This window comes from Mercenaria mercenaria, chromosome 6, assembly GCF_021730395.1.
Source record: "Mercenaria mercenaria strain notata chromosome 6, MADL_Memer_1, whole genome shotgun sequence".
NCBI classification, from domain to species: domain Eukaryota; kingdom Metazoa; phylum Mollusca; class Bivalvia; order Venerida; family Veneridae; genus Mercenaria; species Mercenaria mercenaria.
The window spans coordinates 56272951-56287342 of NC_069366.1; the positions used below are offsets into that span (position 1 = coordinate 56272951).

The 14392-nt window shown below is 31.9% G+C and overlaps 1 protein-coding gene across 1 annotated transcript; it reads left to right on the plus strand.

Moving 5' to 3' along the window:
* Positions 1 to 8114: 8114 nt before the first annotated feature.
* Positions 8115 to 12556, plus strand: LOC128557766 (bursicon-like). The gene is made up of 2 exons (XM_053545996.1): positions 8115 to 8246; positions 11748 to 12556. Exons 1-2 carry the CDS (start codon positions 8239 to 8241, stop codon positions 12307 to 12309), a joined length of 570 nt encoding a protein of 189 aa, XP_053401971.1. The 5' UTR covers positions 8115 to 8238; the 3' UTR covers positions 12310 to 12556.
* Positions 12557 to 14392: the final 1836 nt, after the last annotated feature.

Consider the following 14392-nt stretch of genomic DNA (forward strand, 5'->3'; position numbering starts at 1 on the left):
CCAATTATACGACGCCTACTTGTGGCGTCAAATAACTTCTACGAGACTTTTGAAATGATATTAAGTTAATAAAGTGCCTAAATTGAAGTATAGGGTTTCATTCCGATTGTATACCAAATATGAAATACAGCAAATTTCCAATTTAATGTGTTCTACATATCTGATATTTCTGTAACTTTTTTCTCTACAAACCTTCAAATAAACCTATTGACGTCAGTTTATGATGAACCGTCATTTCATGGCTGTAAGAGTGATTCAAAGTGTAAGTCATTCTAGTCAATCACAAGTATCATATTTTCATATAAAAAGCTCTTTAAAGTGATATAAAATTTGGGGAGATAATTTTAACGTTTGCGTCGGTACTCACGTCAAAGTCACGTCAGAACAGCGACAAATATGACGTTCCGCAGAAGATACTATTCACACATGTAGCTATGATTCTACGATAAGATATGCTTGGCTGTTCCATTTCACCTCCTACGTTTCAAATATGTGATAGTCTACCTCTGTTCCTTTATATTCGAGCTATTCCAGTATCAAAAGGTAGTAAAACAACAATTCAAAAATATAATCCCAACAGTATGATAAAACATCTTTAGTACGGGACCATGAACACGCTTTGATCTCTTCGAGATTTCTGACGAGCGACCTTGCTCCATAGAAAATAAAGTTAGCTCTTTTTCCTAAGTTTCTCGTTTGAATTTCACCAGAGTAGCGGAGATCTTATTTGTCGTCTTATCGTCACTTTAACTTATACTTTAAACGTATATCACCAAATTTTTATTCTAATTAAACTAACGTTTAATGTGAGAATATTATGAGTTATAAGCAACTTGGAAGCTGTTGACAGAATAAAACGATTAACGAAAATAATATGACAGATATGAAATCAAAGTTAATCAAAACCGGACATTCGTAATAAGCGTGTTTAAATAAAGTTTACAGAGGTAAAATGGCAGAATTTTTTTTAAAAAATCGTTAAACATGCATTCTAACATGTCTCGATTTGATTGCCAGTTAAACAAATAAAAAAGTCAAGCTCTGTATATTCTACAATAAACAACGGTTGACGCGCGGACCGCTAATTAATAAGAGGGCATTATGAAGTCATTTATGACGTCAAATTGCCGCATGACGTCCAGTTTATTAATACCCGAATAAATGAAGCCCAGCATAATTTTTACCAAAATATTTCATTGAACGTGTAAGAACGCCCTCGTGGTTCAATTCTTACGCATCTGAACTCTGAACGTGATAAATTAGACAAGGCCTTAATTATTTGTTAATTAAAACATAAATTTAATTAATTCTACATCAAACACAAATGTCGAAAACGAAATTCTAACATGACTTCTCAACCGTAAAGGCCTTACAGAAAATTTTACTTTGGAACATGATCATATTACTTCTTTGATTTTGTAATTTTGGAGAAAGAATTCTTGTTTAATCTTTCAAACAATCTGACTAAAGTACATATCCTATAACGCTACGCATAGGATCTGAGAACGACCTATTCATTGCCTCGTTCTGACGACCCTTTCGCTAACCAATCAGAGCCTAACTTACAACATCTTGCAAATCTACCTGTAGCCTTGACTTTTGATATTTACAATTCTTATATCATAATGTATCAGATAGCCGGTTAGCTCAGTCGGTAGGCCACTTGCTTTGTAAGCGAAGGGTCCCGGGTTCGAGCCCTGGAATGATTGCACATTTTTCTTACTCTTTGACATTCGAACAAGTCGTTTGATTGGATAAAATAAAAATAGCAATACTGGAAATCCAAAATATACAGAAGACGAATGTGAATGGGTCGTTTTCAGATCTTCGTTTAGAAGATCAAGTACTTAAGTCAGATTGTCTTTCAAATGGATTACAAAAATGATTTTCAACAACTTAACGCATTTCCAGTTAATGAAATAAATAATATTCATAGAATATATCCGATCAATCTGACTAGAATATATCCGATCAATCTGATCGACTATTCTTTGATTAAGTATACACTTTTTCACAACATAAGGTACTACAATATATCAAAATAATACTTTGTGTCAGCACACTGATATGTAAGCTAAATAATTGTCTCTCCCACTTTTGTGGAAGCGATAATAAGCGATCCAAATTCCGGCGGCGGCGAGGGCGACAGCGTCAACAATTGTGAATAACTCAAAACCGTTACATATATTTCTTTTAACCTTGTAGAATGATTTAGAAACTAATTTTACACATCCATGGTGAGTCCTGCCCCCTAGTGACCTTGATCTTGAAGAAATTAGCATCTGTTATTGTTTCTGATGCTTTGGACGATTCACAAAAGGACATTTTTTTCCAAAACCGTTACATAGATCAATATTGCTTGAAACCTTGTAGAATTTTTGATGCCTTTGAAATTCGCAAAAATAATAATTTCTCAAACGCCATTACATATATTGCTATGAAACCTTGTAAGATGATTTAAAGAACATTTTACACCCCTATGGTGAGTCCTGGCTCTCTAGTGACCTTGACCTTGAATAAAGTATTATTTTTTAATTTATTATTTTTTGACGCCTTTGAAAATTCACAAAAAAATGAAACCTTCTCAAAAACCGTTACATATATTGCTTTGAAACCTTGTTGGGTGGTTCAAAAACTCATTTTACACCCCCAAGTTTAGTCCTGGTCCCCTAGTGTCCTTGGCCTTGAAGAAATTAGGAATTGTTTTTAGATTTTTTATTTTTGTCGCCTTTGAAAATTCACAAAAATGAACATTTTTAAAAAAAAACATTACCTATCAAAGATTCACAAAATGTTTAAATTTCAAAAAATGTGTTATTTTATCCCGAATAGACTAGAATGGTATGTAGGAATTTCAAACTGGCCTATACTGAGTACTTCCTAATGAAATATACTTAACTCAAAGGACTCACTCGCTTTAACACGTTTGTTTACATATGTCATGGCGTAATAATAAATATGTGAACCCTACCGGTTGCTACCAAATGAAATGCAATATCATGAGGCATTTGGATGTATTCTGTTACAGCAGCCTGTTTAATAATTTCTCAAATTGTGTCTTGAGTAAGATTACCAAGTTATTATTTTTACGATATGAGCATGATAAATACAACAGCAAAATTAGATCAATTCTGTATTAGAATATATCAGATTTCTGTTATGTTGCTGAGTTTTTGACAGTTTTTCTCCATTTTCTAAAGTTTACATGAGTGATTATTTTATAAACGAATACTTTATAAAATTCATATTTTATCTAGAATAACTATAGGACCAGTCGAAAATTGATATTAGGTTTTGTTCTTATTAATATTAAAATACAGGGATCAAATGTATACTAGTATTCTGAAATCAAAGACAAATAATCCATAGGAAATGCTACGGTCTGATAATTCGGTCCCGAAGCCCCAACCCCTTTATTATCCGACACCCCCTCCATAGCGTATGTTCGATGTTTATGTGATTAAAATGTATATAACAGCACATATTATAGAGAAAGTATCTAAAATTTTAAATTATGAAAAGCAATTAAAAAATTAACTTTGGTTGTTTAAATATAACCTTAAAGACGGAATATAATACATGTACATAAGTCTTGACTTGATCATTTTGAATCATATTATTTAAGATTTTCTTAAACTTTTTATTTGATATCCATGTATACCCTCTTGCAGATAGTCCCACCTATCAAGTCATTGATCACTATTTAGTCCCCAATTATACTTGTCTTATTGCGGGAAGAACTTGAAAAAAAGTTGTCAAATACATGATCGGAAAATGTTTTGAGTCTAATAAAATTTAGATCCAGTATTTAAAGTGAAATTTAGATATAATGTTATTTCTACTGTATCACACATCATGCATAAAACAAGAAAAAAACTCTTCAGCATTTACCGTGAAATTGGAAAATACAATGAAATGACTTATCACTAAGTTTTCATCCATATAGTTACTTCATTCTTCCTATTAACTGGTGTCATACAGGTGTACAGGTTAATGCAGGAAAGAATTATCATTTATGTCATTGATTGGTCACCACTTATATTTCTACTTGATATTAGGCAAAATATATAGAACAAATAAAAAAACAAATAATCGAACACAGTTGGGCATCGCCTCGAAACAGTTAGTGATAAAACACAACTGGCAACTTCAAGTGGTTAATTGTGCAGCAAACACTCCACCATGTACAGTGTACCTAACGGCAGCTACTAGCATTCCAACACTTAAAGATATATCTCCAAAACCAACAGACTGTCTTAAAAATCCCTGATATATTGAAAACCGATTTTTAAGTTTGAAAAAGTACCAAAATTTAGTCATGTATGCGAGATCGAGTTGTAACAAATGACATAAAAAAGGAACGTAAAGCGTTTTGCACTAATCAATTGTTTGTGATTATTGAATGTGGTGTATAATCGAATACATTATTTTCTGGTTCTACTAAGGTATGAATATATATGGAAGTCCATAGAATATCAGTATAAATGCCTGCTACATAGCAAGAAGTTTAGAATAATATAGTTAAATAACAATGATATTAATAATTATAATCATGATAATAATAATTATAATCATGATAATCATAATAAAACGAACGACAATGTTTAAGATTTGACGTCATTTTGGGGGCGATTAACAATATGGTTCAGATTCTTTAAATTCTATCTGCCTACAAGCAACCAGTAAGCAATCGCTCCCGAAATAGTCCTAACATTTCAGCAGAACAGTAATAACATGTATTGCATATGAATATATATAGCTGCCCAAAATACATAGAATGTTATAATTTCTACGTGATTTTTTAAATGATTATGTCATACTACTCTCTGTTATCCTTTCAGATATCATAAGAAAATATTACATAATGAGAGTAAATTAAATCGCACCCCCACCCCCCCCCCCCCCCATGAATGAAATATCCGTTTGAATGGAACTTTTTCGTCTTTGGAAAGGTAAAACTCTTATCACTATTTATACACTCGGGCGGTAATACGTCGTACAAATAATTTCACGAGGACTGCGCCCTCGTGAAATTATTACGCCTGACGTATAACCGCCCATCGTGCATAAACAGTGTTAATACACTCTTTTGCTTTAAATTATTTCTTAAATAAATAATGAGCACAAAATGTGTAGAATGTTAAATGGAAGCATAAATTTTAAAAATCAATCTTCCAGATCAGTTGCTAGGTTCTAGGGGGTGTAAGCGCTGCTAGGAATTGCCAGAAACTAATGGCCACATTCTACGATTTGTATGCCGAGACAGCGAACATGTTATATTTTGTTTGAAATAATGTTTACATTTACAATAGAAGCTATAATATTATTTGATTTAACGGCAGTTTTTTGACAGTCTTTATACTAAACAAGTTCGTTTTAGAAACATTCTAAGAGGAATGCTAAAAATAATATTGTAAAAAGTGCTTTGTCTCCAATTTGTTTCAGGGGAGTAGATGTAATCGATTTTTGTTTAAACGTCTGTTTTCGAAAGCATTTAAGGTTATATTAAAGTGGTCAATTTTCCAGCCGTGGTCATTTTTCCTAACAATCGTACTAGGGAAGGAACAGGACTAGACCACAATCATTAACAGTCCGGTTGATAGCGGGGTTCGAACCTAAAATTTCCCTCAGACTGACAAGATAATCGCCCCATGATCCAACAGGACAACAAAACTAAGTCCGATATTCGTTGCTTATTTTAATCTAAGTCAGATTTGAACTGTCGCAACGAGACGCCATTTATAAAGCTGTGCTTTTAGAACAACTGAAAGTTTTTGTCTGTTTTATCTTTTCGGCAATGATACTGATCGAAGTTTGCAAATGTAATCCAAGGCCGATGAGAAAATATCTCTCTTATGTTTTCGCATAATGAAGATTTATTTCTTTATCATTCATCATGTAAACATATATTACATAATTCACATAAATATCAGTTTAAAATCACAGCACCATAAAAGAGTTATTAGAGACTTTTATACTATAAACATTTCTATTGCTTTGATTTATATAAGAACATGACTATGTATTAATCTAAAGAAAATCGATGATAAGAAAAACAAGAAGAAAATGCAGTTCTTTTTTAGCATCGAATATCTTTACTGCAAATTTTATACAGCAAGTTTATTAATTGTAAATCGTGATATAACGCAACGAATAGTTGCTCGCGAAGTGCAATTAATTAAAACTCAGATGCTGTAGAAAAAAAAAACAGTCAAACATAGATTAACTTAACTGATTAAATCATTTACTTTAATTAGTCATTATTGTATCGTCTACATGCTACAACAATCGATGAAGTTAGTTATTCTTCAAATCAGTGGAAATAAACCGTTCGGGTTATCAATTTATTTTACCAAAAATGAAAATTATCATTCAAATGATATATATTAAGTAAAAATCGTTTCATCTTACTTAAAATATCAATGGTTTATACAAACAAGCTTTAAACAACGCAAATATGAAATGATGGCATTATAAATGGTCGCGTGGGGCAATCAAAATTAAATATAAATTTTATTTTAAAAATAGCGTATGATGAATCACATGTTGAATATGGATAATTATTTTGCATCTAAGAATCTATTTATTTTTGTATTAATAAAATGTGCAATGTCTTCTATTTTATAGAATGACAGCTATCGATTACTGTGGAAGAGACCAGTTTTTTACCTGTTATATTTCAACATGATATTGAACAATAAATGTTTGTGCGTGACGAATAGTGTACTGTCATTTCGTGTATACTTTAATACAAACGTATTTTCAAAGTACCATTATCTACTTACTTACAAAATTGTTACATAATGTTCAGTAAATTATGAAGTTTCATTGGTTTGCTGAATTTCCGTTTGATTTGAATTCTTTTGTAAATCTAAATATTGCGTAGATTACCTTTAGCCAGTATTAAAGCAGGAAACTAATGCAATTTTAACAAAATGTCATGTCCTATCAAAGGCGATTGAGTAATTAAATTGCGGTACCATGAAAATACAAAATGTCAAATTGGCAATATGTTTATCTAGCAAAAATAAAGTCTTACTTCTTAAAATGAGCAACATTTTGTGATTTGTGACTTTTTTTTTATTCTTCAGAATATTTGTTAGAGATTATTGAACGAACAAAAGAGACAGTCCGAAGAGTTAAATCTCTATTGGAAATGCATGTTTTGATAATTTTACAACATTATGTTACTACCCCCATTTAATGCGAAAGTATTAAAAAGTGGACTTTTGCTTTTCATTTCGATAAGATTTCCAATTTACATCTGCATTTGATATATATTGGAATATTTCAACAATCTGAACAAAAAGGCATGTTTTAATACAGTATGTAGCTTCGGAATTCATATATACCCAATCTATCTCAGTTGCGCAACCAAGATATGTATAGGGAGGTAATAATATTTTTACAAACTTGCATTTCTAATGCATTTCTGCTCAGTAAATATTTGCCAATCTTAATATTTAACAAATATATTACAGTAGCTCTTATTATCATATGATTTCATAGGCAAGGTATATTTATCAAATTTCTACATATGCTAAAATTACTCTTGTTTGGGCACAACCAGGACAGGAAAAATCAAATTTTAGAAATACCTCCTGTGAAATTTAACATTTATTAAGCAATCAGTGAACACTAATAAGTGTAAATGATCATTTGTTAAACTTTCCACCAAAGTCATTGCTTGATCAAAATCTGATTAACCACCTTTAATAGAAAAGTGCAACTATTTGAACGATTTCAAAAAAAAACGGTACGGTAAAGACCAATATAGGAAAAAAGTTTGAATTATTTAGAAACGGCAATATCGCAGTGATATTACAGGTTTTACATTATTTGTGCGAAGTTGCTAATTACTTCCCTGTCAGTTTTAAGTAGTTACTTGACACTGAAATAACAATAATGTGTTTAATTACAATCTATAGTTCCAAAAGCGATTCTGATCATAGCGTCAGGATCCGTATCGGTTAATGAATTGTGATATATAGCTAGATGTGGATATTCTTATTTTATATGTATCATAGAACATTATCGTAGATCCTAGAATCGATAAAAGTCAGTACAAATATGTGAAGGTCACTTGTGCAAAGTAAACTAACGTATAAAAAGGCGGTACAACGAACGAGTTGACAGAAGCTATTGGAAAGGTGTGGAGACAGGATGATGACTAGAACTAACAGTATATTTCTGTATGGAAAAGGGGAGAAAATGAATTAATGATTCTAAGTTGGCAAAATGAAACGGTTAGTTTTTCTTTGTATTTTGAAAAATTACTTTTTAAGTAAAGATATAATGCTCTCTTACATCAATGATATCAATATAAGATTATTATTAAATCAAGCAAAATCAATAGCAGTAGCAATTGAGATGACACACTAGCGGCTTGATAAATTGACTGGATAATATGCGTATACTAAACTATATGGTAACCACAAACGAAAATCTCGGAAATTTACCAAAAGTTTAGTTGCCGATATTCATATAATCAAGGACATGTGTTCAAATCTGAAGAGAAATCTTTACTGAAATGTGTAAGTTCCGGGTAATGCTTATTTAAGTAATTTGCATACGAGGCAAAAGAGGTAGTTTTGAAAAAGATAACCTATATTATATTTTATAGACCCTTCATCTGTGCGCACTGTTTCTAGAAATTTGTATGATGATGTGATTTGGTAGAGAAAACGCCTTGTATGTCATGATTCCTGTTTAAAATAGCGTGAAAATGGTCCTGTTACGTAAGAATATTCTGATTTCTAGCGGCTCAAACTGAGATTATTTGCTGTTATTTTGAGTTCGAAGTAAGTAATAAAAGTATTTTTTACGCATCTCTTTCTCAAAAATCTTTCAAACAATGCACAATAAATATATGCTGACTGTCAGATACAGTTGAGAAGCAGGAAAATCAACTCGCAATAGCTCAATTTTCGTCATACACGAACGATAGATATGTAATAAAATAATTGCATACCGTGAAATTAGAAGTTTAAAGTCGAATATTCAGTTTGATTATTCTTTTCTTCTCCGCTTGATACACTGACCTCGGTAAATCTGAAAGCATTTTTTCCAAACATAGGTGAGTACTCACCATAAAAACTAACGTAACTGAGCTTTGTTTTCATAATCAGAACAAGCATCCGAACAGCGTATGCGGTTATTACATATGTCCGGAAATGTGTTCTGTCCGGTTACCTGTACTAGTATAGTTAAAAACCAAATTTTTATAAGAAGTTTATACTAGTAATAATGAATAATGTGTTTGAGCTACTTTATTTTTGTCACATTATTGGATATATAAAAATTAAGTGTTGTGTTCGGTTTGGCATGGTAAAGCGTTTTTCCTTTCTCTTTGAATGCTGGAAATACTTCATATCTAAATGAACGGCGAAGGGAATAAAACTGCAAATAATTCTGCATTTTGCGACAGTTTATAACCTGAGACATTGAACCTTTCTTTGGCATCTCTAGTTTCGTCCATCAAAGAATATGACAATCAAGAGCTGGCAGGTATGGCCTCCTGTGCTATTTTACACATCTTTTTAGACCTTCGTAAACGTAATACTTTAATTCTAAAATACATAAGGTACCATAGTAATAATTATTATGATTTAAATAATTTTTATTATTTTTTCCAACTGTTTTTCAGCTAGTTCTGTATGTTTTGCATAAATGATACGGAAATAGTAGACAAAAAGGATACAAATCCACGGAAAATTAGTTTGTTAGGTTTATATACAAATATTAGAAAAAGAACTCGATTACACTCGTGCCACCAATGTTAATTAATATACATATTTGTTTGAAATTAGGATGTATCATATCGCATTGAATTATTTTGAAATCGCAGCTAACTGACAAAACCCACGCAGATTGTTACAGAATTAATTATGTTTACCAGTAGGATGACAATACTGTAGCATAGAATAAACAGTATATTAATCTTGGGGTTTTTTTTGGTTCAAAAATTGGCAGAAAAATTGTTGTAGCATCGAAAAGCATTATCTACCACATACAAACGATTGCAAAAGAACCCCTTCTACATGCTAAAATCTGCTAAAAATCATTATAGTTAAAAAAACACGGCTGTCAAATAATGAAATGACTTTACTTCACTGCCGCTCACTCTAGGCCTGAAAAAATTTACTGTACGCCCTTCTCATTATAATCGCTATCAAATTAATGTGTATGTTATCTACGCAAGACGGCGTTTATTCGATCTTATATTACTGTCTTAATGACATGTACGATTCAGTTTATATTTCTTGTCTATTTGTCATTCAATTCCATGATTATTCAAGACAATTCGTTATTCTGTGTATTTCTTGATTTTTCCGAAACAAAAATATAACTTTTTACATATTTTTGAATTTTATTAGCAGAGATAGTACCTAAATTTTTAGATTATGAAAAACAATTTAAAAAATGATGCTGGTTGCCGATATGTAACATTTAAGACTGAATATGATACTTAAGTCATGATTTGGTCATTTTGAAGCATATCATTTAAGATTTTTTTAAACTTCTTATTTAATATCCATGTAGCTGCTCTTGCAGACAGTCCTACCTATCAAGTCATTCATAAATATTTAATCCCCAATTATACCTGGATTATTGCGGGAAGAACTTATCTCAATGCCAAAAAAGTTGTTAAATAAATTATTATTGTGTGACGTCAGAAAATGTTTTAAGTCTAATAGAATAAATTCAGATCCACTATTTAAGCTGGAATTTAGATATGATGTTATTTTTACCATATCAAACATCATATATGAAAACAAGAATAAACTCTTTAGTATTTACCATGAAAATTGACATTACAACGAAATGACTTATCACTAAGTTTTTAACCATACATTTAGTACTTTATTATTTCTATTTACTTGTGTCATGCAGGTGTACAGGTAAATGCAGGATAGGATTAATATTTGTGTCATTGATTGATCTCTGGTACTATGTCTACCATTAGCCATCAGAATATCGGACTTAGTTTTGTTGTCCTGTTGGATCATGGGATATAAAATCAAATTATCTTAATCGAGAGTTTATAGGGGTGGCGTCTCAGGAACAGACGAACTCAAATCGAGCCTGCTTTTGTTTTGCTGGTTTAAAAGAATTGAACAATATATTGTTTTATTCCAAGCCTGCGACAAGTACAAAATTTAAAGAAGTTGGAAAATAGAATTATCTTTCTATTTCCCCAAAGCAGTCCTCTGTCATATATGGTCTTATATTATTTCAAATATCAAAATAAAATAAGTATTTATTTATTTATTTGTGTTTTACGGCGCACCATAATAAGACATAAATTTCCATTTGCTTATAAGGCCTTTAAGAAAGATTGTTCGTTTCCGGTAACATGTTCAGAAAATTAGGGTAGGTAGGTAGGTTGGTAATTTTTTTTTTTTTGGGGGGGGGGGGGGGGGAGGGTGTTATTAAGTGGGACTTTTCGGAAACTATGACTATTTTTGTATCAAGAAATGAATACATATAAGGGGGTTGTGCTTTTAGAGCATCAGAAAGTTGATTTCTAACATCACTGACCATGTTTAAAGCATAAAAAGTGCAATATGCAATGTTTTGTTAAGAAGTTCTTTAAAATAAATCTCCAAAGCCATAAAAACATTAAGGGTCGGGCCAAAAAAATAGGGTAAGAAAGGATACCGGAAACAAACATTTTTAGGCCTTATAAACGATGAATTTAATTTCTAAAATAAAATGAAATGACTTACAATTTATTTTACTTTCAGGATTATCCACAAAGGTGAATGCTCATTATATGACGTCATATCCTGGTTCGCTGTGATGCTTCAATGTGTATATTTAACTGCTGGTGACACATGCGCACGTAGGCTTATATTATTAACAATACAACACCAAGACTGCATTCCAAAAGTTATTCTGGCACCTGCTTGTCGGGGAACATGTTCCTCATATTCTCGGCCATCAATTGAATTTCCGGGTCAAATGGAACGATTCTGTCAATGTTGTGACGCAGACGATGTCCGTCTGCGAAGAGCTAATGTACTTTGTCCGGTTCAAAATGCCGAGTCTGGAAGAACAACATTTAGAACAATACGCGTTAATATGAATGTACCAAGAACGTGCCGTTGTCGCCCTTGTTCAGAAACACCCGGAAATGTTGTTCCAGCGGAACAAGAACTTTGGAGTCAAGGCAAGAGAGATTCTAATAAAAACATGAAAAGAAGACCCTTTGGCGAAAGCGACATAAAATACTTAATACGTCAAAGAAAGCCCTTTATAATTGCAGAAGATAACTTGTTAAATTTTACATATAAAGAAATCGGTTAAATACCAATAGTTCATCTTTAATAGATGTTTAGATGTAAATATTTTGACAGAAATGTGATCATTTATGAATGGAGTTGCGGCTGTTTATGAGAGGAAATGTGGCTGTTTATGGAACACGATTTTATATGTATATATAAATAAGTATGTATTTATTTGACAGAAACGAATATATTTTAAACATGTTGTTAGCACATATTTCTATATTTCATATACAATTTCATATAAAATATATAAAATAAAGTCGTTACATTTGTTTGAATAGTCACTTTATTTGTCAATGTAGTTCTGCACATTTGATAAACCGGAAGTAATGCATAAATTCATTTAAATTACATATCAGACGTTTTACAATCATATTTCAACGATAATAATGTTACCGCTTAACAAATTTACTCATGGGTTGCTATTAATTCATTAAACTATTTTCATTTCCGAGTCTAGGCTTTATTTAACATTCGTTTAAAATCATTTAATGAATTAATAGCAACCCATGAGTGAATTTGTTAAAACGGCAACATTATTATGACAGAAATGTCTGAAAATCAGCGTGTAATGTGGGACTCTTTATACTATTTTCACGTAAGATGCATTTATTACGGAAACGAGGAAGGAACATGTGAAAGATTTTTTCTCTCTTGGACACGAGATAAAATAAACATTTCACATGTTCCATCTATGCTTCCGTAATTTACAATAATCATCCAAATCGGTGCATACGTTGCTTATTAACCTTTAACCTGCTAAATTTCTATAATGGACTGGTCCATCATTCAATTTGGGCAGTATCATTTACCTTTTGAAGGGGTGTTTACTGAAAATTTACTGACTGAATAGCGAACAGTGCAGACCATGATCAGCCTGCGCAGATCTTGGTCTGCACTGGTCGCAAAGGCAGAATCACTTGCCGCCAGCAGGCTAAAGGTTAAACATTAACTACATAATCTTATCTACTTAAGATGAACTTAAACTGTGAGTGTCGACACTCGAATTCATCTGTTCTAAATTTCATAAAGGCTTGAAGCAGACATTAGCGTCATAAATGAATAAGAAAACAATTTATTACATAACCGTAACTACATCATTTTATTTTTTAATAAGTTACTCATTCAACACGTAAATATATTATTAGGAAATTCAAAACTGAAGCAAATGCAGTTGATTACGTTTTGTTTACTAAAATAGAAACATTGCTGAATTATCCACCCAAGTATCACATATTAGCACGAATATTAGTAGAAAAAGGGCGTAAAAATCTATAAAGGATTATATTTTGAATTTGCTAGTAGGAGATCAAGACTCCTAATGATTTAGTACCACTTATAGATACTTTAAGTAAACAACAGTAAGAACTATAATCAAGATAAAACGGTCATCCAAAGAACGCCAACCCCTGATAACCGAATAACATGCAGTACTGTATGTTTTTATATGAACATAATAAAAAAATATACAAAAAGCATCCGCAACAAAAACTATAAGAAAATCATTTGGCAGCATTGAATTCAATGAAGCAAGATAACAGCAGACACAGTTTGACTGAATGTGTTCGTTAGAGGTAATGGAATATGCAACACCCCTCATGTCCCTAGCTTAAGCGACACTTATAATAAAAAAAAGACAGACGAAAAGCCCAGACAGTTTCTTTTTAGCTTAATGTATTTTACAGTCAACATTTAATAGTTGTTACTGAGGAAACACCAGCGATAGATATGACATGTCACAGACATTTTAACATAATGACAAACGGCTTAAGAGGGCGTGGACGGTAGCATGCATTTCCACTACCGTCCATGAACAGGCTCAATCAAACCGGGCCTGCAACATTTTCGTTTTTGTCGTGTTGAGCGACCTGTGAAGTTTCCACTTTTCTCTATTTTAAGTGTAAAATAAGTAAGCCCCCTTAAAAATCTATCTGGAACAAGAAAAAGGCTGACTTCCCTCTCATTAAAGTTCTATAAGGCTTTTAATTTCGTTTTTAAAAAAGGGTGAAGGAATTGTCCATTTAGATGTTATGTTTTGGTAAGAAAATCCCTTCCTTCAAGCTTGCACATGAATTTATATAGTTAGAGCCATAAAGGGAGGT